This window comes from Psammomys obesus, unplaced genomic scaffold (assembly GCF_907164565.1).
Source record: "Psammomys obesus unplaced genomic scaffold, mPsaObe1.curated_primary_1811, whole genome shotgun sequence".
NCBI classification, from domain to species: domain Eukaryota; kingdom Metazoa; phylum Chordata; class Mammalia; order Rodentia; family Muridae; genus Psammomys; species Psammomys obesus.
Window position 1 is genome coordinate 36,596,225 of NW_026596046.1, and position 18,865 is coordinate 36,615,089.

The window sequence follows — 18,865 nt, forward strand, 5'->3', positions numbered from 1 at the left end:
TGTGTGTGTGTGTGTGTGTGTGTGTGTGTGTGTGTGTGTGTGTGTGTTGTATGTAATATATTATTCAGAGCTCAATGGTAGAGTGCTTGTCCAGCATACACCAGGCTCTGGGTTTGACCTCCAGCACTTCGGGGTGCGGGGAGGAAAACAATTATACTGTTCAAATATTTTCTGAGAAAGGCACCATTATCACTGGCCATTTCTCCCTGAGGGCAGGAGCGTGTGAGGCTGGAATGGGGTGACCGTGCCACACCCATCTTCCTACAACATCATTACTTTGTACTGCAAAATGTGTCTGTCTTACTCTGTAGTAAATGAGCGGGTGGTCCATATCCATCATGCCTCCATTTAGGAGGTGGACGCAGGAAGGCCAAAGGCTAAAGGTCATCTCTGGCCCAGTAGCAAGTTCCGGGTCAGCACGGCTATGTAAAACCCCGTTTAAAACAAAACCAACCAAATGTGGACAGTGTGGTTGCAGTGTGACCACCAGGGCCGGGCCTCCTCAGAGCCACCCCCAGGGTTCCTGAAGGGTAGATATTAACACCCCAATTTTCCAGATGAGGGAAAAGAGACTGCAGCTTGCCCCAGGGTCACCTCCAACATGAAGATTCCTGCCATGATGTCTCTCCTATTGGTGTCTGTGGGCCTCCGTGATGGGCTTCAGGTATGGTTATCCTCCACCACCAGCCTAGCAGGACACTGAGCGGAGGGAAGAATGTCCAGCGCTTCCCTGGGGACCCATCTGTCCCTCCTAGGTGACTCCTGAAACCCTCACCTTGGGGAGCCTGCGGCTGCTAGTTCCCAGTCCCCTCTCCCTCCAGATATGTTTGCGGTCCTTCTTGCCTTTCTGAGCAGACAGGCCCTGTCTCAGAGCAGGGGGACTCTGGATGACCCAGTTCCCATTGTCCTAGGGACCGCCCTCTCAGTTCTCCATGCTCCCCTATTCTCAGGTGCAAAGCTACTCTATCACACAACTAGACATCTTTTCTCAAGAAGCACCCCTGGACATGGCCGCAGCGTCCTTTGATGACCAGTATGCTGGCTGTGCAGCAGACATGACAGCGGCTCTGCCAGATCTCAACCACTCAGAGTTCCAGGCCAACAAAGTATACGCGGATGGTTGGGCTCTGGCCAACAGCCAATGGCAGGAGCGCAGGGCCTGGGGGTCATCGTGGGGCCTCAGCCCAACCCCCTTGCCCCCACCACCCCCGGGCTTCCGGGATGAGCACGGAGTGGCGCTCCTGGCCTACACGGCCAACAGCCCTCTGCACAAGGAGTTCAATGCCGCAGTGCGTGAGGCAGGCCGCTCCCGGGCCCACTACCTCCACCACTTCTCCTTCAAGACCCTCCACTTCCTGCTCACCGAGGCCCTGGACCTGCTTGGGAGCCACGGGTCCCGCGGGTGCCGGCAGGTGTACAGGGGGGTGCACGGCCTGCGCTTCCGGCCAGCAGGGCCTGGCACCACCGTTAGGCTGGGGGGCTTTGCTTCTGCGTCCCTCAAGAATGTTGCCGCCCAGCAGTTTGGCAAGGACACCTTCTTTGGCATCTGGACCTGCCTCGGGGTCCCCATCAGGGGATACTCCTTTTTCCCAGAAGAGGAAGAGGTGCTGATCCCTCCTTTTGAGACTTTCCAGGTGGTCAATGCCAGCCGACCTGCCCAGGGTCCCGCACGCATCTACCTGCGAGCTCTGGGCAAACGCAGCACCTACAACTGCGAGTACATCAAAGGTGAGGAGCAAGCCAGGCCAGCCCTACGAAGATGGTCTTCTGGTGTCCGCCAGGAGCTTCGACAAATCCAAGCCCCATCCCATTCCCAGCCAAAGGGTTCCAGCGTGAGTGGTGAAAGCAGCGAGGGGTGGCAGGCCCCTCGAATCCCTGCTGAGGGCACACTTGAATCCCAGGCAATAAGGCAACGGAGTCGTGGGGTGGGGAACGCCCTGCATATACAGGAGGAGGTAGGCCAGGGCCTTTGAAAGGACAGGCACACGTGGGTCAGGCTGCTGCCCCGGCTGGAAGCTGGAAAGGAATTAGTTTCTAGCCACCGTAGCACTGACACCAAGGTCATTTGTTGGCAAAACTAAGTAGAAAGGGAACGTCAGGGTGGCTCCTCTGGTAACAGAGCTTTGCCACAATTCCTCAGTCCCCAGAGTCCCTATAAAGGTGGAAGGAGAGAACCGACTCCACATAACCCTGGGAAACACCTGATCCCCTATCTCACACATGCTAATAGAATAAGGTTTAAGAAAAGGAGTTGATTAAAACTCCCGACCCCAGCTTTGGAGAGGTGCAGTTTTACCAGACAGAACGGAGATTAACGTGCACCAGCCTGTGCGGGGCAGGGAGAAAGCAGGTGTGTGATGTGCCTCAAAGTTCCAGTTCAGCCGTGCCAGCTTGTGGTCGGGAGCATGTTGGCTGTTCCTCCTCCATCCCCTGGCCTGTTCCACAACAGAGAAGGAATAGAGAAGGTCTGTGGGCTGTGGCCTGTGGCCTGTGGGCTGTGGCCTTCTGCTCCTGGCTACGTGAGGCCTAACTTTTATTGCTGAGAGGCCACAGTTACCGTGGCTGAAATGGGAGGCCGTCCAATGTGGCTCAGTTCCCACCTTGAACAGCATCATGAGCCATGAAGAAAGCAGGGCCAAGAACACAAACCAACCCCTTCTGTCTGGGACAGCTCATAGGAAAGGGAGCTGGGAGTGTGGAGCCAGAGAGAGAGAGATCCTGGCTCCTGTGACTATCTCTCTTCTGTCCTCAGGGCTCAGGTTAAGTGAAGGTGGTCTGGGAGGTCCTTCCTAAGGCAGCAGAATTACAGAAAATGAACATTTGATCATCAGAGCTCTGAGGTCCTTTCCAATCAGCTGCTGAAGCATTGATTCTTCATTCTTTCTTTCAGAAAAGAGGTGCAAGTATGGGCCCTGCTGGCTGGATAGCTCAGGTAAGAGATGAAGACATTTGAGCAGGCTGTCCTGAGGCCCTCACTAGATTATCTTGTTTTTCTTTCTTTCTTTCTTTCTTTCTTTCTTTCTTTCTTTCTTTCTTTCTTTCTTTCTTTCTTTTTTCTTTCTTTTTTTTTCTCTCTCAGTTTTGGTTTTGGCTTTTCAATACAGGGTTTCTCTGTGTAGCCTTGGCTGTAGATCAGGCTGGCCTTGAGCTCGTAGAGATGCACCTGCCTCTGCCTCCCGAGTGCTGGGATTAAAGGTGTGCGCCATCTTGCCCCCGTTAGCCACTTTTACAGAAGCTGTGTCCTTCACCACACAGCTACTGAGGAATCACGTCCATAGCCTGGCTGCAGAGCTGAACCTTGAACTGCCCAACAGTTCCTACCCTCTGCCCACAGCCCTCTACAGGAAAACCTAGAACACTGTCCTCATGTAGTACAGTGAGAGTAGAGACAAAGTGACTCGGCCAGGGTTGCAGAGTGACTAAGAAGCTGGTTCTCCAACTTTAAACCGGACCTTTTGTTCTGTTTTTGAGACTAGGGAATTTGCTCTGTAGCCCGGGTTGTCCTGGAACTCATATGCGGTTCAGGCTGGCCTCAAATGGGCATTCTCTTGCTTTAGCCTCCTTAGTGCTGGGATGCTGGGCAAGCAAATTGCTGTATCCTGCTTGGGCCTCTACATTCAGATGGTGCGTAATTTGAGACATTGGGAAAATTTAGAATTTTTGCCTCCACACTCCCACTGGGACATCACGACTCCAACCAGGCATGGATAGAGCTGCCAGGTTCAGCCTCACCCTCTCTCTCTCAGACCTCTGCCCTCGAGGCTCGTCCACACTGCAGGATGGTGGCTCCGCAGTGTCAGCAGACAGCAGACGGACAGAGCCGAGTGGCCACTGCATGAGAGCTGTCTCTCTCTCATCGCTCTCATTGCACTGTGGGTTTTGGTCCTTCCAGCCCTCTCTGCCGGTTTCTCTGTCTTTCATCTTCATGACCTCACACTGCTCCTAAATCCCTCGTTTTCTCCCATAGCCCCGGGCTCCCTCTCTGCCTCCTGTTCTCTCCTGCTGCTGCTGCTCTTGTTCCTTGTCTGAGGGCCCTTCCAGAGAATCCAGGTCTCCCGTGACCTATCAGATGTTGACCGGGGCCTTCCTGAAAGATGTTGGTCACCTGTGCGCCTCAAGCATAGCATGATCCTGGGGAAACCAGTGTAACTGCAGGGAACTCTGGGGCCCTCCCTGGCAATTGCCAGACCTGTTGATGGAAACATAGGAGAGAATTTGGAGATCCAACCTCACCCAGGGCTGTAGGAATGGGACTCACTGGAGGTCAGAGGACCCTAGGACAGGCAGACTCACTTGGAGCCAGATTTCAGTTCCTTGTGGGTGATAATGCAGAGCGCACTCAGCTATGGGACATGCTGGGATCACTTAAATGCCCCCCATGTCTACCCAGAAAGCCTTGTTCACCCCTCTAGAAGCCCTTCCTCATCTCTGCCACCTGGCTAGGTTATAGTGCCTGCCTCTCTGTTTCTATTGGTCCCTGAGTTTTCCCTGGTCAGACTGAGTTTCTTATGGGTAAGGACTGGGAGGAAGGCACAAAGAAAGTGCCAGGAGCTGTGACAGCAAGAAAGCAGCCAATGCCCGTGTGTGGTGGTTCCTGCACCAGCTCTTCCCGAAACACGGCAGAGCCCTCTAAATGTCAGCATGCGAGAACAGGGTGGCTGTGTCTAGCTGTAAGGGTGGACAGCGGGGGAAATAACGGAAAAGTTTATGCCTTCCCTCAAGGTTCCTGTGAAACCCCAGTCATTTAATCAATCTATCTATTTGCCATTGTTGTTACCAAAAATGTAATTTCTGAGCTGGCGAGATGGCTCAGCAATAAGGGTACTTGCCACTCATAACCTGAGTTTCATCCCTGGGCCCCAGATGGCAGAGGGAAAGAGCCACTACCCACATTATTCTCTAACGTCCACAAATTTACCCAGGTGTGCACGCACGCACCTGTCCACGTGCACACACACACACACAGATAAATAATAAATAAGTAAATAAATGTGGTTTTTGTTTGTTTTTTTAAGACAGGGTTTCTCTGTGTAGCCCTGGCTATCCTAGAACTTGCTCTGTAGCCCATGCTGGCCTCAGACTCACAGAGATCCTCCTGCATCTGCCTCCCAAATGCTGGGATTAAAGGCATGTGCTGCTGCCACTGCCACCACCTGGCTAATAAACGTGACTTTTAAAGAACTCTGTGAGTCCTGAGATTCCTATCTATAAAGACAAGCCTGAATCCCCAACTTCTGGTTGCAGGCCCCAGGAAGCCAGGGCACAGAAAAGGTGCTGGGCACTCAGTTATTATGGATGGAAGGAGCAGGTGCTGGGCAGGCTCATTTATTATGGATTGAAGCTCCGGGACAGATGTCTGCACAACCTTCTGTTCTGGAGACTAGAGCCTCAGCAGGGACAAGCAAGGTGACTCTCTGTAACAGCAACTCCTAAGGATGGCAAGAACATGTACAGCTTTGTTTCCTTAGTAACCTACATGCTGGCCTGGCGTGGCGTTACCTCTCTGTAAGTTCAAGGCCAGCCTGAGTTACCTAGCAGCTTCCAGGCCAGCAAGGGCTGTGGAGTGATACTCTGTCTCAACAAAAGAAAAATAACCTGGATTTCCCCAGCTAACAGCTGTAATTCCAAGTGTAGACACTGGGGTGGTAATTTGTTTATTTATTTATTTTAGACAACATTTTTCTGTAGCTCAGGCTGTCCTGTGTTTATGGTAATTCTCCTATCGCAGCCCTCATGTGCTGGAGTTACAGGAGTACTCTACCTTGCTCAGCGACCCTGAGCCTTACTCTCCAGGTCTGTACTTTGACCTTTTAACGATTGGAATTAGGGGAGAATTAGCAGGGTTTAGGTCCCCCTAGGTTAGGGCATGTAGATCACGAAGGCTGTTTGTGGCTTGTGAGGTCAGAAGCCCGGGCCCTAACGGGGTGTCTCTGACTCAGAGCAGCCCTTTGCGAAGAGACTAGCTAGCCTATCTGAATACCGACAACCACCTGCCGGGTGGTGGTGAGGTAAGCACAGCTGAGATCCCTTTCCTGGCCTTCACAGGGCTTGCACCAGTACGAGGAGGCTCATGACCAGAGCCATGCAGAAGAAGATGCCCAGGAAAAAGCGGTCCATCACTCGAGCCAGGCGCTTCCAGTCTTCATGGCGGCGCTGGGCAGCCCGGTGGCTGCGGAAGGTGCTGGCAATGGAAGCTACGTGATGCAGAAGGGCTTCCTGGTGGCATAGACACTGTGGCTCGTGACAAGGGCCCACTGGGGGACCAGTTGGAGGCTGGAGGCTGTGGGCTGATTCTGGTGGCCTGGACTGCCCACAGGGTTCCCCTCGCTCCCGCACACACAAGCCTTTGGCTAAGTGTCCCAACAGGAGCACCCGAGCCCAGGCAGGCACTGGGTGTGCGCTGGGGCCACAGTAGTGCAGATTCATGATGAGTATGGTGAGTGCTGTGGAGAATGTGACCATGGTCATAGTGGCCATGTAGTACTTTCCTGTGGGACGAGAGCGCACTGTGAGCCCCGATAGGACATGGACACTGTTGGGCTTCCTAGCCGCCGCATCATAAACAGAACGTCAGCACCAGACCCAGCCAGGGGAAGGGCAGGTAAGAGCTGAGTCCTCCCCAACTTCTCATTCCTATTAGGGCTGTGAAGTTGTCTGCTACCTCACTATCTTCCCGGCTCAGGATCAGACTTGAGCTGTAATCTGGACAGATACTGGTCGTTCCCGTACCTCTGGACTAACCTATTCATTGGTTCACAGCGTAGCTCCTCCGAGCGAACAAAAGCCAAGCGCACAGGAGAATGCCTGGCACACAGCTCTCATTCACTGCAGTTTTCTCGAGCGCCTGGCGGTGAGGGGCTCCCTCTATCACACACAGACACACAGACACACAGACACAGACAGAGACAGACACACAGACACACACACACACAGACACACACACACACAGACACACACACACACACACACACACACACACACACACCCACCCAGAGTCCGCCCTCCCGCTCTCTCCGGCTCACCGATGAGCGGCACGCTCTCCGCGGGCGGCATGCTCTCCGCCAGGATCAGCTGGAAGACGGTGAGCGCCAGGAGCACGGTGACGCCCAGGGACACCTTCTCCCCGGAGTCGGCCGGCAGGTGGAAGGCCAGCGGAGCCAGCAGCGAGATGAAGACGCAGGGCAGCAGCAGGTTGCACACGTAGGCGGCGGCGCGGCGGCGCAGCAGCAGCGTGAAGGTGACGTCCGGGTAGGGCTCGGAGCAGCAGCCGTAGGTGAGCACGCGCCTGCGCGCCGGCATGCCCAGCACGCGCCACTCAACGTTCTCCACGAAGTCGGCCAGGCCGGCGGAGGTGCCCCGAGGGCGTACGTCCAGCTGGTGCCCGCCGTGCGTCCAGGAGCCGAAGGTCAGGCCGCAGCGCTGCGCGTCGAACGGGAAGGCCGACACGTCCACGCGGCACGAGCTGCGCGTGATGGCCGGTGCGTCCCAGCGCACGGCGCCGTCGTGCCGCACGACCACGTTGGTGCTGGCCGAGGCAGGTGGCTGCGTGTCGGCCCTGTGGACAGGCAGGGCGAGAGCTCTAGTGGGCGGGGCAGCGCGGCGGCGCCAACCCCCTTAGTCTCACTTGGGCCTCTGGAGGTCTAGAGGAGGCCAGGAGCAGAGCGTAGAAGGCCTGTGTGACCCCGGGGGTGGACCTGAGCCTCACGCTGACCTAAGGAGGCATCTGTGGAACGCCTCGAGGGACCCGGAAGATGCTCAGTGCTGCGAGTTGGCCGGGAGAGGCAAAGTACCTAACGGTGGGGTGGCATAAAGTACCAAGGGCCAGGCTGGAGGCCGGAGAGCTAGCCAGCGGCCCCTGGGCACGGAAGGGTGGCGTTACCACAGGGCAACACTTGGATCCAAGACAGTTCTCTTGGAGAGCTGCAACTGGCTTGGGCGACAGAGCGCATTCCCTGCAGACACCCAGCGTGTGTGTGTGGTCAGTCAGTGCGATAACGGAAAGTGACGTGGAGGGGCCCGGGGGTAAGTTTCCCGGGTGTCCCAGCAACTCTGCTAGGTGTTGGGAGAGGACCCGGTGCGTGTCGAGGGCAGATGGACTCTAAGGAGAAGGGGCAGCGGCAGTACTTGTTGTAGAGTACGATGTCTGGCCGCCACACTAGGCCGCTGGGAATGCGGATCGCGTCCAAGTCGCCGTAGGCTCCGGGGTCCCAGCGCAGGTAGGCGTCTGTCCACTCCTGCCGGACCCACAGGTACAGGGTGAGCACCTGGTTCCGCTCGTCCTGGCAGGGGCAGACGCGTGTGTGTGCACGGGCCCTTTCGTGCACACTCATGCACGGGCCTCTGCGCAGCCCCCACACGGCCAGCGTGCTCAGACAGCCCAGGTCCCCATCCTGGCTTGAACTCATGGGCCCTTGGTGGGTTCTCCAGTCTCCATTTCATCAGTTAATCCCTCAGATAATTCCGGCTTGGGTGGAGAGTCAGTGCCTTCCAGTGTGTAAAGTCTTGGGCCACCGGCGGGTACACTGAAGTTAGTGGCCACTGTCATCATTCACTAACACACCGGAAAAGGATAACGAGACGGCCCTTCTCCCCTTGATCCACACCCCACAGCTGTACCACTGCCATGTCATACCATATCAATGATCTGAGACAACGTCACCTCCAGGGTCACATTTAGAGTCTGGTCTGTGTCTGCCACGGGTCTCAGGGCACTTGTATAGTTGGCGAACAGGTCACGAAACAGCTTGTGTGCCAGTCTGCCCTCAGCTCCGAGGCACTCTGGAGGACCGGGAAGGATCTGACTGTAGTTTGGGACCCTCTTCACATCCTTCAACTCCTCAGCTGGAGCCTCGTCCCCTCTACCATGATCTCACACACTTCTTTCTGATGGTGTATGTTCTGTTTGCTTATGTGTGCTCAGATATGCATAGAAGCCAGAGGAGGGCGTTAGCTGGCTGGCTCTGTCACTTTCTGACTTGCTCTCTGGAGACCGTCCTTCACTGAACTTGCAGCTAGCCATTTTTCAGCTAGGCTGGCGAGCAAGCCCAGCAGCCTCCTGGCTCAGGTCCCTACAGCACTGGGGTTATGGCTATCTGTGGCCACACCTGGCTTTTTGCATGGTCCCTGCCTCCCTAGCCCCCGCCCTGGCAGGCAAGTCTCCTTTCTTTCTCCTCCCATGCCCCAGGTAGCTTGTTCTCAGCAGGCACTGCAGCCTAAGTGGAGACAGGCGGAGGTTTGGGTGGGCAGGAAGAGCAGCAGTGTCAGAGAGGCTTGGTTCATTACCTGCAGGCAGAAGGAGCAGGAGCAGGACCCTCAGGCCGAGGTGGTGGCTCCTGGTCCCCATGGCCCCACCACAGCCAGAGGGCGGGCAAGTCTTCAGGACAGACGCAGGCCAGCGGGCCCAGCTGGCGGGACGATGTAAACAGTACCTGGAAACCAGCTTGAGGTCTTCCTCCCCGCCTCCAGTTTACCCCCGCCCTCAGTGCCACCTAGCCCCTGGCATTTGCTGTTCCTCCCGCTTCAGCGTCTCCCTTTTCTGTATGACCAGTGCCCTTTTTTACCTCTCTGTCTCAATTTGCTTTCTTCCTCCGTAACAGTCTTTGTCTCTGCTCTCAATTCTCGTTTCTTTTCGTTCTCCTTGCTTCTCCTCTTACAGCACCTGCCCCCCCCCCCCCCCCCCCCCCCCCCCCCCCCCCCCCCCCCCCCCCCCCCCCCCCCCCCCCCCCCCCCCCCCCCCCCCCGTCAAAATTCGTCCCCTGTACCTGGGCTCTGAGATAGCTTGTTGCTTTCAGAAGAATGGACAGGAAGTCTATCAGCACTGGGGGTCTGAGGCACAGGACAGCAGCCCCTCTTCCACTGGCTGTTTTCTTGGTTCAGTAGCAGGGCTGGCACACTGGTGCCCATGGGAACGGAGCAGCTGAAGCTGACACCTGAGGGTGCTGGGCCCTAAATTATTCAAATTGGGTAAATCATCATGAAGGCTCATCCTGGGGGTTGGGAAGTTCTGAGACGCCAGCATCTGAAGGTGCAAAACATTAAGGCTTTAAAAGTATGTGTGTGTGTGTGTGGGGGGGGGGGGGCTGTGGATGAGAACTGAACCCCCCCCCCCAGCTAAGTTACATTCATTGCTTGAATTCTGGAGGCTCCTTTTAGACCAACACCTTTCCTCCCAGTGAGGCCGTGAAGGGTTTGAGTGGGGATTATACAGTCATAAAGAAGACATACACTTCAGAACCCTGTGTATCTGAAGACGATCGTGAGGTTGTGCCTCCACCTCCCAAATACGTGGATTATGGGCATGTGCTCACCACCCAGCTTTATGCTGAAGTCCCAATGTAGTCAGGGATGACCTTGAGCTCCTGCCTCCACCTCCTGAGTTCGGCATGCACAGCCCTGAGCCTCCTGCATGCTAGGTAAGTACTCTGTAAGAACCGAACTACAACCCAGCCTTCCTTTTCCAGTAACAGGAAGGAAATAGTTCCTGCCCTACAAGCAGGTACTTCCCATACCACTAACCCTTAATTCTGCTAAAGCCAGGAGCCATCTCTGGCACAAAGAGAGACTTCTCTGCCAGAAGCCCAGTCCTTCTCTTTGAGTCAGCTGTGGAGGGAGGAGGATTGCAAGCTGATCAATCCCTGGCCTCAAGGGTCCACACTGAATTGAAGACTCAGACAAGGCAGACCTACTCTGTTCTTTCATCCTCCAATTCTGTGATGTTACAGAAGCCTGGTTTAAACCTGCCTGGAATTTGCTTACTCCTCAGTTCAACAAGTAGAACATGAGTAGACTTGTGTTCTCATTCAATCCTCAAAACAGGCTCATGTGAAACAGCCACTTCAGTAATCATTACTACCCTTAGGAAAGAGGGACTCTCGGCTTAAAAACCCGCGGAACCGAGCAGAACAATTTGAACTCAGAATGTGAGCACAAATCTGTGTGTAGCAGTTATTAGTCAATAACTTTGTCCCTAAATCTGCCCTTACAAACTTAGCCTTCGGGCTGAGATCTAGCTCAACTGTAGGGATCTTGCCTAGCACGCAAAGACCCTGAGTTTAATTCCCAGCACTGCTAGGAAAAGAAAGTTTGTGCGCCTCTGAATCTCAGCTTAGCACGCAACTGTCCAGTGTTGATTTGTGAGCGTCATGTGTGCCTGAGGTTGTGACCACTTTTGGCAACTGGCTCGTCTTCCTCCTCAAGACAGTCTCTAGTTCCTGCTGTGGCGCTTCCTTCTCCAGGCTAGATGGCAGGTCAGTTTCCACAGTGATGCTCCTGTCTCCACCTCCTACCTTCCCGATTAGAGCTCTGAGAAAATGGGGCTGGAAAAGTGGCTCAGTGCTTAACAACACTGGCTGTTCCTCGATTCCCACCAAAACAGTGGCGCACGCCTGTTCCTGATTTCAGTCCGAGGAGTGGATGTCCTCTTTTGGCCTCCACAGGCACTAGGCACACAGTGGTAGACAGACATACATGCAGGCAAACCACATAAATGCGTAAGACATTAATACATTAGGGCAAAGACAAAACAAAAAACCCAAGAATGATGGGACTTGAGAGTGGTAGTGATGGATCTGCTTAAAATACATTGTAGCATGTAAGTTCTCAAAGAATAAAACTAAAGTGTGCTGCCAGGCACAGAGTACACTCAAATGCAGGCCAAACATTTGAACACATAAAAATAAAATCCTTTAAAAAGATTACAAATGAGATTACAAATGGGTGCTACATGTTCTTTTTTTATTTTGAGACTGGGGTTTCTCTACGGAGCTTTAGCTGTCCCTGGATTCTCTGTAGACCAGCCTGGCTTGGAACTCAAGAGATCTGCCTGCTTCTGCATGAGTGTTGGGATCACAGGCATGTGCCACCATACCTGGCTCACATCTGGCTTTTTCTGAGGATTCTGAATTGTCAGGCTTGTGTGGTTAATGCTGAACTAACTTCTCAGAACCTCGTTCTTTTTTAAAAAAATAATTTGATCTTATTTATGAAGGTGTCAGATCCCTTGGAATTGGCAGTACAGACAGTTGTGAGCTGCCATGTGGGTGCTGGGAATTGAACCCGGGTCCTTTGGAAGAGCAGACAGTACTCTTAACCACTGAGCCATCTTTCCAGGCCCCTTGTTCTCTCTCTCTTTTAAAAGACTTATCATGTATACAATGTTGTCTGCATGTACACCTGCATGCCAGAAGTGGGCACCAGATCTCATGATAGAGGGTTGTGAGCCACTATGGGGTTGGTGAGAATAGCCAGTGCTCTTAACCTGGGTCAGCTCTCCAGCCCCACCCCACTTGTTCTCTCTTTAACTAATGATGTAGACAAAGAGAAAGCCAATACCACCAGTACTATAAACATTTCATTTTATTTTTTTAAGAAAGTACTTCAGAAAGAGGAAAATAATCTAGATCATTTATATATATATATATACTTTTTTTTTTTTTTAATAAAAACCTTTACATAATCTTCATGCATAAAGACCCAGCAGTGGCCATATTGTCTGTGACAGCCCCAAATATCAGCTGTCTCAGGCCAGTGCCTGGGACTTCCCACAGCTGGCGGCAATGTGGTGAAGGCCTTTTCTACCTGCCCCAGGGACAGTTTTAGCTTCTGGGAGGGTGGATGAATGGTGGAGATGTTCTTGGCTAGATGGGAGGGCAGGGAGAAACCCCCAAAGTCCTCTGGCAAATGCAGGAGGAGGACTGATTATCAAGGGCAGAGACCTCATCTGCACATGGTAGTGGGACATCCACGGGATATGCAAGGTGAGGACACAAGAGCCTTGAAGATCTCTGCCTCTATGGCAGACAGCCTTCTATCTCAGACATGTCGAAGAGTAAGGTCGCACGCTCGCTGACTCCCCGAACCACTGCTCCTCATGGGGACAAATCTGTTAGGGAAGGGCAGCCAGTCACTTATCAGGTATGTCTTACCTGCCTCAGACAATAATGGTACAAAAGGGCTGAAAGTGGTGGAGGTTAGAAGTTGGCATGGGAGTGTGTGTGTGTTACACACAAGATTCAGAACTCTGGTTGTAGGAAAGAGTTCCCTGTTTTTTGTGAGGTTCTGCCAAAGACGTTTTATTGACCATTTTTCAAAAGAAAAAGAAATTGAATGGTCTTGAGGTTGGCAAATGGTGATTTTTTTTTTTTTTTTTTTTTTGGTTCTAGAAGCCCTTGTGCACTATCACAGGCTATGTTCAGGGTTAGGAAAAGCCCTGACCAAGTAGAGGATGCTGCTTGGGGCAGCAGAAAGGGACGGAGGACTCCACAGTCAGCCCAGAGACGGGCAAAGTGTCAATGCCAACAGTGCTGGGGACTGCTGTGTGGTGAGTGTGAACGGGCGTGAGTGTGGTGACAAGAGCCAGGCTCACTGGCTCCCAACAGTCAATTCTCGAAGGTAGGACTGTGTGAGGCCACGCAGTTCCTCCAAGGCATAGTCCTCAGGCATGGGAAGCCTGCCAATGTGGGGAGCCAAGAGACGCAAAGGAACTCGCTGAGGGTCTGGCGTCGAGTTGGAGGCGGCATCAGGGGCATGCTGAAGGCTCAGCACTACTCGAAGCAAGTTGGCTACACGCTTGGCCATATCTAGAGAGAAAAATCAGAGTGAGGGCGGGCACCAGGGACTGCTGTGCAGTGTAACAGCCATGAAGACAGGAAGTAAGCCATGAGCCAGGAGAGCGCACACGCTTACACGCTTACCTGACTGAGCCAGGCGATCCTTGGCATTGTAACACGGAATCTGCTCTATCCGGTTGCACAGTGAAGTCACTTTGGTATGTAAGTGCTCTAGTTCATAACCTGAGCATTCCACCTACACAGAAACAGAAAAGCCAGTAAGGACAAAAGAAACTTCTGCCTCAATCAGGGTAGTGGTGGTGGTGGTGGTGGTGTGGGAGGCAGGCACACCTTTGATCCTGGCACTTGAACCGGCAGGTTAAAACCAAAACCATACCGTTAGCTCCCAAATTCACAGCACTCTGTAAAAATAAACTCATTTCAACTACAAGGTTTCTTCAATGACTTTGGATTTAGGCTATAAATTAGAAATGGATGAAGATAGGAACTGTTGTGTAAGGTACTGTGCCCAAGCCCTGGTCTCTATTTTGTGTAATCTTCATGAAAACCCTGTCAGATACATACTACAGTCAATGTCACTGTCCACTCCCTCCGGGAAAATGGAGAGGCTATTAACTTAGTCAATGCGGGACACCTAATAGCTTGAGCTCTGAACTGCGGAGAAAAGTAGAGCTAGCCAGTGAAATGGTTCATCAGGTAAAGGTGTTCGCTGACAGGCCTGATGACCTGAGTTGGATTCCCAGCAGAGAACCCACTTCCACAACTTGTCTTTTGGACTTCCACACCTGTGACCCCACTCTCAAATTATACTAAAATAATACTAAAAAAGGGCCATCCTAGGCTATAACACTAACATCCTAGTGTTAGTGGCTGGCCTATGTTATAGGGTAAAACTAGCTAAAACCCCAAAGTCCCATCTCCAATGGTTATTAAGTTTCACACAGCCTCAACCGGCCTCAAACTCCTGATTCTTTTGCCCTGCTTCCCCAGTGCTCAGAATGTAATTATGTGCCACCTTGGCTTTTTTTGTAAAGGGCTCTCTACCAAGCCTGGCTGTCACAGAACTCAGAATCCACCTGCCTCTGACCCCCATGTGCTGGGGTTAAAGTCATGTACCCACAACCAACTGCGGTATAGCTTTTTGAAGTCTCCGGTTTTAAGTGCCCAAGAAAAGGGAAATTAGACAGTGGTGTGAGGAATTTGGGTACCTGTTGAATGTGGTGGAGCATTTCAATTACCCGGATATAATCCAGGTAAACAAGCCCAGATGTTTCCCAGTCCTGAATCAGGCTGCTGCGCTCCGGAGGTGCCAGATCTTCCAAGAATCCTTTCAGGTAGTCATAGTTCTCATTAATAATGGCATCTGAAGAAACAAAACATTGACTTCAGTGTACAAGGGTGTGAGTCTCAACAGTGTACAGGACCAGGCATAAATCTAAGGCCAGGCAGGAAAGAGAAAGAATGTTGTGAAAGTAAGGGCACATGTGAGGACCTTCTGGCTTCAGGCTGCTGAGCAGCTGTTTCTGGAGCGCTGGTTAACATTTCCACAAGTATGCAGAGCTTGGTGCACTTTTTGGTGCACTAAGACAGTAACTATAGCAATGCCATCTTTCCCTGCCTCGCAGACCCTCACCTAGACCAGGCCTTCTCTGCAGCATCTGAACTATGCCTTGCCATGTCCTGAACGGAACATCACCTCTGCTTGAACCACCACGGTTAGAAAGACAAGAGAGAATTCTAAGAGCTGTAGGTTTGCACTCACCAGAAGCTAGGTGCCGGATGAGGAGTCTGTGGCAGCGGTTCCAGTGACCAGCTTTAAACAAGTAGAGGGCCTCCAAGTGCTTATTGGACTCCATGTGTGCTCTAACTGCTTTGGCCTCATGAATCCACTCAGCAGGCACACAAAGCTTCTGCGTAAGGAAAGCCTCCTTAGCCCAAGACTCAGGGGTCTCCGACAGCTGGCAGTGCCTTGTCAGCAGCTCTCGAACAGCCTTCTCCCGCATGCTATGGGAATACAGAAGCTTGAGTAAGCATCATCACTGGTCATGGAGAAGGCTACAATGGATGGATGGCTACGAGAGGTCCCTTGGGCAGTCACTCAAATGGACAATCTCCATCGTTGGAGGACTACTTCAAACTTGAAACAAAACAAACCAAAGTCAGTATTTTAAATTATCTCAAAATATGTGTATGTATGTGTGCTGGTGTGTATTTACACATAAATGTAGCGCTTTTGGAGGTCAGAGGTGTCAAAGCTGGAGTTACTGTAAACAGCTGTGAACTGCCCAACAGAGGTGCGGAGACTCGAACTCAAATCCTATGGAAAAGGAGAAGTACTCTCAACTGCTGAGGCTCCAGGCCCTTGGATCTTGAGATTTATCACATTTATCACATGTATCTAACAGATGTTCTACGCCAGTGGTCCTCAACCATACTAACGCTGCGACCCTTTAACACAGTTCCTCATGTTGTGTAAGCCCCCTAAACTATTATTTTGCTACTGTTATGAATTGTAATGTAAATATCTGTGTTTTCCAATAGTCTTGGGTGACCCTATGAAAGGGTCCTTTGATTCCTAAAAGGGTCATGATCTACAGGTTGAAAATCACTTACTGAACTGAATCTGAAAAGGAATCCTTAGGTATTTCCCTGAGGTACTGGATATACTCAGTGAGTTCAATGGCTTTTCACTCACCCGGAGTTGTCAATGTGCAGGAAGACAAAGACAGCCCACTCCCAGAGTCCTTCACTTTCCAGCTGGCCAGCATAACTGGCTTGTAGCACACCTGCACACTGTTCTGAGAGATGGGTGTAGTTAAGGGCACGAAGCACTCCCCAAAGGTGCCAGCTTAGGCGGTAGTCCAAGGGATCTGCAGTTATGCTTCGGGGTTCCAACAGCTGGTTCAGGTCATAGTGTCTGAGAAGAAAGTATTCAGTTAGGACACTCAGCTAGCAGATCATCTGTATTGAACAGCTTAACTGTTCTGTGTCTCAGAAGATGATAAGGAGGGCAAAGTGTTAGAGGCTTTATCAGTAGCCCCTACACAGAAATACCAGCCATACATCTCTTATGAGGGCGTACCATCCAATAAATAGGTTTATTGGTACTGGTTTGACCTATGCCTTTGACCATCCCAATGTACGGGACATTTACAATTTCCATTCCTTCTATCCTTTATTATAGTATCTGTCATTTTTTTTCTTTCTCTTTTTTGAGACAGGGTTTCTCTGTGTACCCCTGACTGTCCTGGAACTTGCTCTGTAGACCAGGGTGGCCTCAAATTCAGATCTGCCTGCCTCTGCCTTCCCAGTACTTCTAACCTATTGGAACAACCAAAATTTAGCTTAATACTTCTAACCTACTGGAACAAATGAAATTGGTAGGCAGTGGTGGCACACATCTTTAAACCTAGCCTGTGGTAGGCAGAGAGAGGGGGATCTCTGTGAGTTTGAGGTCCAGCAAGTTTCAGGACAGGCAGGGCTACACAGAGGGCATAAAGCAATTAGAAATTTTATACATTACTAGTGAGAATGTAAAATAACAATCACTTTTTTAAAAAGTTGGGTATTTGTGGACTCCACTGAACCTCTCACACCTGTCTCCCAAGTAGCTGTGCCAAAGACATGGCTTCATACAGCCAGTTTTGTAAATATTCACAGGAGCATAAGTTATCCCTAATAGCCATACCAACAATATCTAACTACCCACCAATATGCAAATTATGCAAAAATATGCAGAGCCAAAATAAAGAATCCACCCCAAACTGACTTCTGCTGTTTGTATTAACTTGGTTAAAAATCCTACCATAACGCTGAGTGAAAAGAAGCCAGGCACAAAAGAGTACATAATGATTTCAATTATGTAAAATCCAGCAACAACAAAATTAATTTATAGCAACGATACTTCCCCAATTTCCTAAATCACATTAGGTCACTGTGCTGACAGCTTGCTGTGGTAATTCCTGTCCAACTGTACACTCACTCATATGTAGAGTGGAGAGACTGACCTGTCACTGTAGAGTTTTAGGAGATGAAAGCAAACATCCTGAAGTGGTCTCTGGGAGTCTTTTTCTTCTTCTACCATACAGCCAAAACCCTCCAGGTATGAAGGAAGAGGGGAACAGGCATATTTATCACCCTCACAAGTATTCTGAAAAGAAAAATTTGAAAAGACCAATATGACATTTTTTTTCCCCAATCAGTATTATCATGTGTCAATTATTCATTACCTGTATTAAGGATGCTGTAATACTTCTAAACTTTTAAAACATCAAAAGAAAAAAAAATAAACAAATACACCCACCACAGAGCAAGTGGCTGGAAAAGCTGAAGAGGAGCCATGTCTAGAGGCAAGTCAAGTATGAAGTTTTGAATTTGTTACGTCTGTACTTTCAAAGAGGGCAGTCAGCAATAAGTACTGTATTATAAAGTAAGTTTGATGGCTTTTTCTCTGTAGGCCACCTGTCTCTGTCTCCCAAGTGCTGGGATTAAAGGCGTGCCCACCATGTTTGCAGGCCTTCTCTGGAAGACGAAACACCACCAGGGTTCTCACCTGGCTCTGCTGAATACACACTCACCTGAAAGGCGTCTTCATACATGCTGAGAGCCCTGGAGATGGAGGCTGTTGGTGGGAGGAAATACCAGAGATGGACAGCGAGTGCACGTTTCCAATCCAGCTGGGAGCATACGTTGATTTGCTTCTCTTCTGAGAGGTGCCACACCTGCAGGACAAGAGCATCGCCAGATCTTACTACTGCATGGCGACAAGCTGGTCACTGATGTTACAGTTTGTGTTTTGTTTTTGAGACAGGGCCGCATTATGTAGACCAGGCTGGCCTTGAACTCAGAGATCCTGCTGCCTCTGCTGGGATTAAAGGAGTATGCTGCCATACCTCTGAATGTTATGGCTTGGGTTAAAAAATCTCCCTTCCCATTTTCTTGCCATAATTAACATGAAAGAGATAGACATAAGTAGATAATCAAAGAGTAATCCTCAAAAACTGGCTTAAAATAATTACTCCATTATTGGTAAAATGAAGTGAGGTGGCTATTAAAAAAGAATGATATCTCTCTACATTACATAGAAAACTTTGTCCATATACAGTAAATTGAAAAAAATTGCAAAATCATTTTTCATAACTGTTGTCCTTATATATAAACATATGCAAATATAAACCTATACATCAAAATGGATTTGAAAAATATCTAAGACATAACCATATATTATTTACTATGTAAGCATTACTATGCTCTAGGACATAGTAATTTCAACATTAAATTTTGGGGATTTTTTTTTT

At 50.8% G+C, this 18,865-nt stretch overlaps 3 protein-coding genes across 3 annotated transcripts; 1 reads left to right on the forward strand and 2 right to left on the reverse strand.

Annotated features, from left to right (window-relative positions):
- Positions 1-601: 601 nt before the first annotated feature.
- On the forward strand, positions 602-4,029 carry Art1 (ADP-ribosyltransferase 1). The gene is made up of 4 exons (XM_055623709.1): positions 602-664; positions 951-1,728; positions 2,891-2,932; positions 3,968-4,029. Exons 1-4 carry the CDS (start codon positions 602-604, stop codon positions 4,027-4,029), a joined length of 945 nt encoding a protein of 314 aa, XP_055479684.1.
- Positions 4,030-5,694: 1,665 nt separating this feature from the next.
- Chrna10 (cholinergic receptor nicotinic alpha 10 subunit) lies at positions 5,695-9,875 on the reverse strand. The gene is made up of 6 exons (XM_055623451.1): positions 9,762-9,875; positions 9,283-9,428; positions 8,633-8,778; positions 8,125-8,279; positions 7,023-7,555; positions 5,695-6,488 (listed from the first exon to the last, which is right to left on the reverse strand). The coding sequence occupies exons 2-6, from the start codon at positions 9,341-9,343 to the stop codon at positions 6,040-6,042; spliced, it is 1,344 nt and encodes a 447-aa protein (XP_055479426.1). The 5' UTR covers positions 9,344-9,428; positions 9,762-9,875; the 3' UTR covers positions 5,695-6,039.
- Positions 9,876-12,336: 2,461 nt separating this feature from the next.
- On the reverse strand, positions 12,337-18,528 carry Nup98 (nucleoporin 98 and 96 precursor). Its single transcript, XM_055623645.1, has 7 exons — positions 18,146-18,528; positions 17,576-17,718; positions 16,264-16,485; positions 15,331-15,572; positions 14,777-14,931; positions 13,692-13,803; positions 12,337-13,577 (listed from the first exon to the last, which is right to left on the reverse strand). Exons 1-7 carry the CDS (start codon positions 18,164-18,166, stop codon positions 13,360-13,362), a joined length of 1,113 nt encoding a protein of 370 aa, XP_055479620.1. The 5' UTR covers positions 18,167-18,528; the 3' UTR covers positions 12,337-13,359.
- Between the last annotated feature and the right edge of the window lie 337 nt (positions 18,529-18,865).

What these genes read in the sequence shown, in the direction of transcription:
- Art1 (XM_055623709.1), top strand. Translation starts at nt 602, where the DNA reads ATGAAGATTCCTGCCATGATGTCTCTCCTATTGGTGTCTGTGGGCCTC. An exon ending in GCCTCCGTGATGGGCTTCAG is followed by an intron (nt 665 to 950) that starts GTATGGTTATCC and finishes CCCTATTCTCAG; the next exon opens with GTGCAAAGCTACTCTATCAC. An exon ending in CTGCTGGCTGGATAGCTCAG is followed by an intron (nt 2,933 to 3,967) that starts GTAAGAGATGAA and finishes TTTCTCCCATAG; the next exon opens with CCCCGGGCTCCCTCTCTGCC.
- Chrna10 (XM_055623451.1), bottom strand. Translation starts at nt 9,343, where the DNA reads ATGGGGACCAGGAGCCACCACCTCGGCCTGAGGGTCCTGCTCCTGCTC. An exon ending in TGTCTCAGATCATTGATATG is followed by an intron (nt 8,280 to 8,632) that starts GTATGACATGGC and finishes TGCCCCTGCCAG; the next exon opens with GACGAGCGGAACCAGGTGCT. An exon ending in GACATCGTACTCTACAACAA is followed by an intron (nt 7,556 to 8,124) that starts GTACTGCCGCTG and finishes GCCTGTCCACAG; the next exon opens with GGCCGACACGCAGCCACCTG.
- Nup98 (XM_055623645.1), bottom strand. Translation starts at nt 18,166, where the DNA reads ATGTATGAAGACGCCTTTCAG. An exon ending in TGTATGAAGACGCCTTTCAG is followed by an intron (nt 17,719 to 18,145) that starts GTGAGTGTGTAT and finishes TTTTCTTTTCAG; the next exon opens with AATACTTGTGAGGGTGATAA. An exon ending in CTGCACATTGACAACTCCGG is followed by an intron (nt 15,573 to 16,263) that starts GTGAGTGAAAAG and finishes GTATTCCCATAG; the next exon opens with CATGCGGGAGAAGGCTGTTC.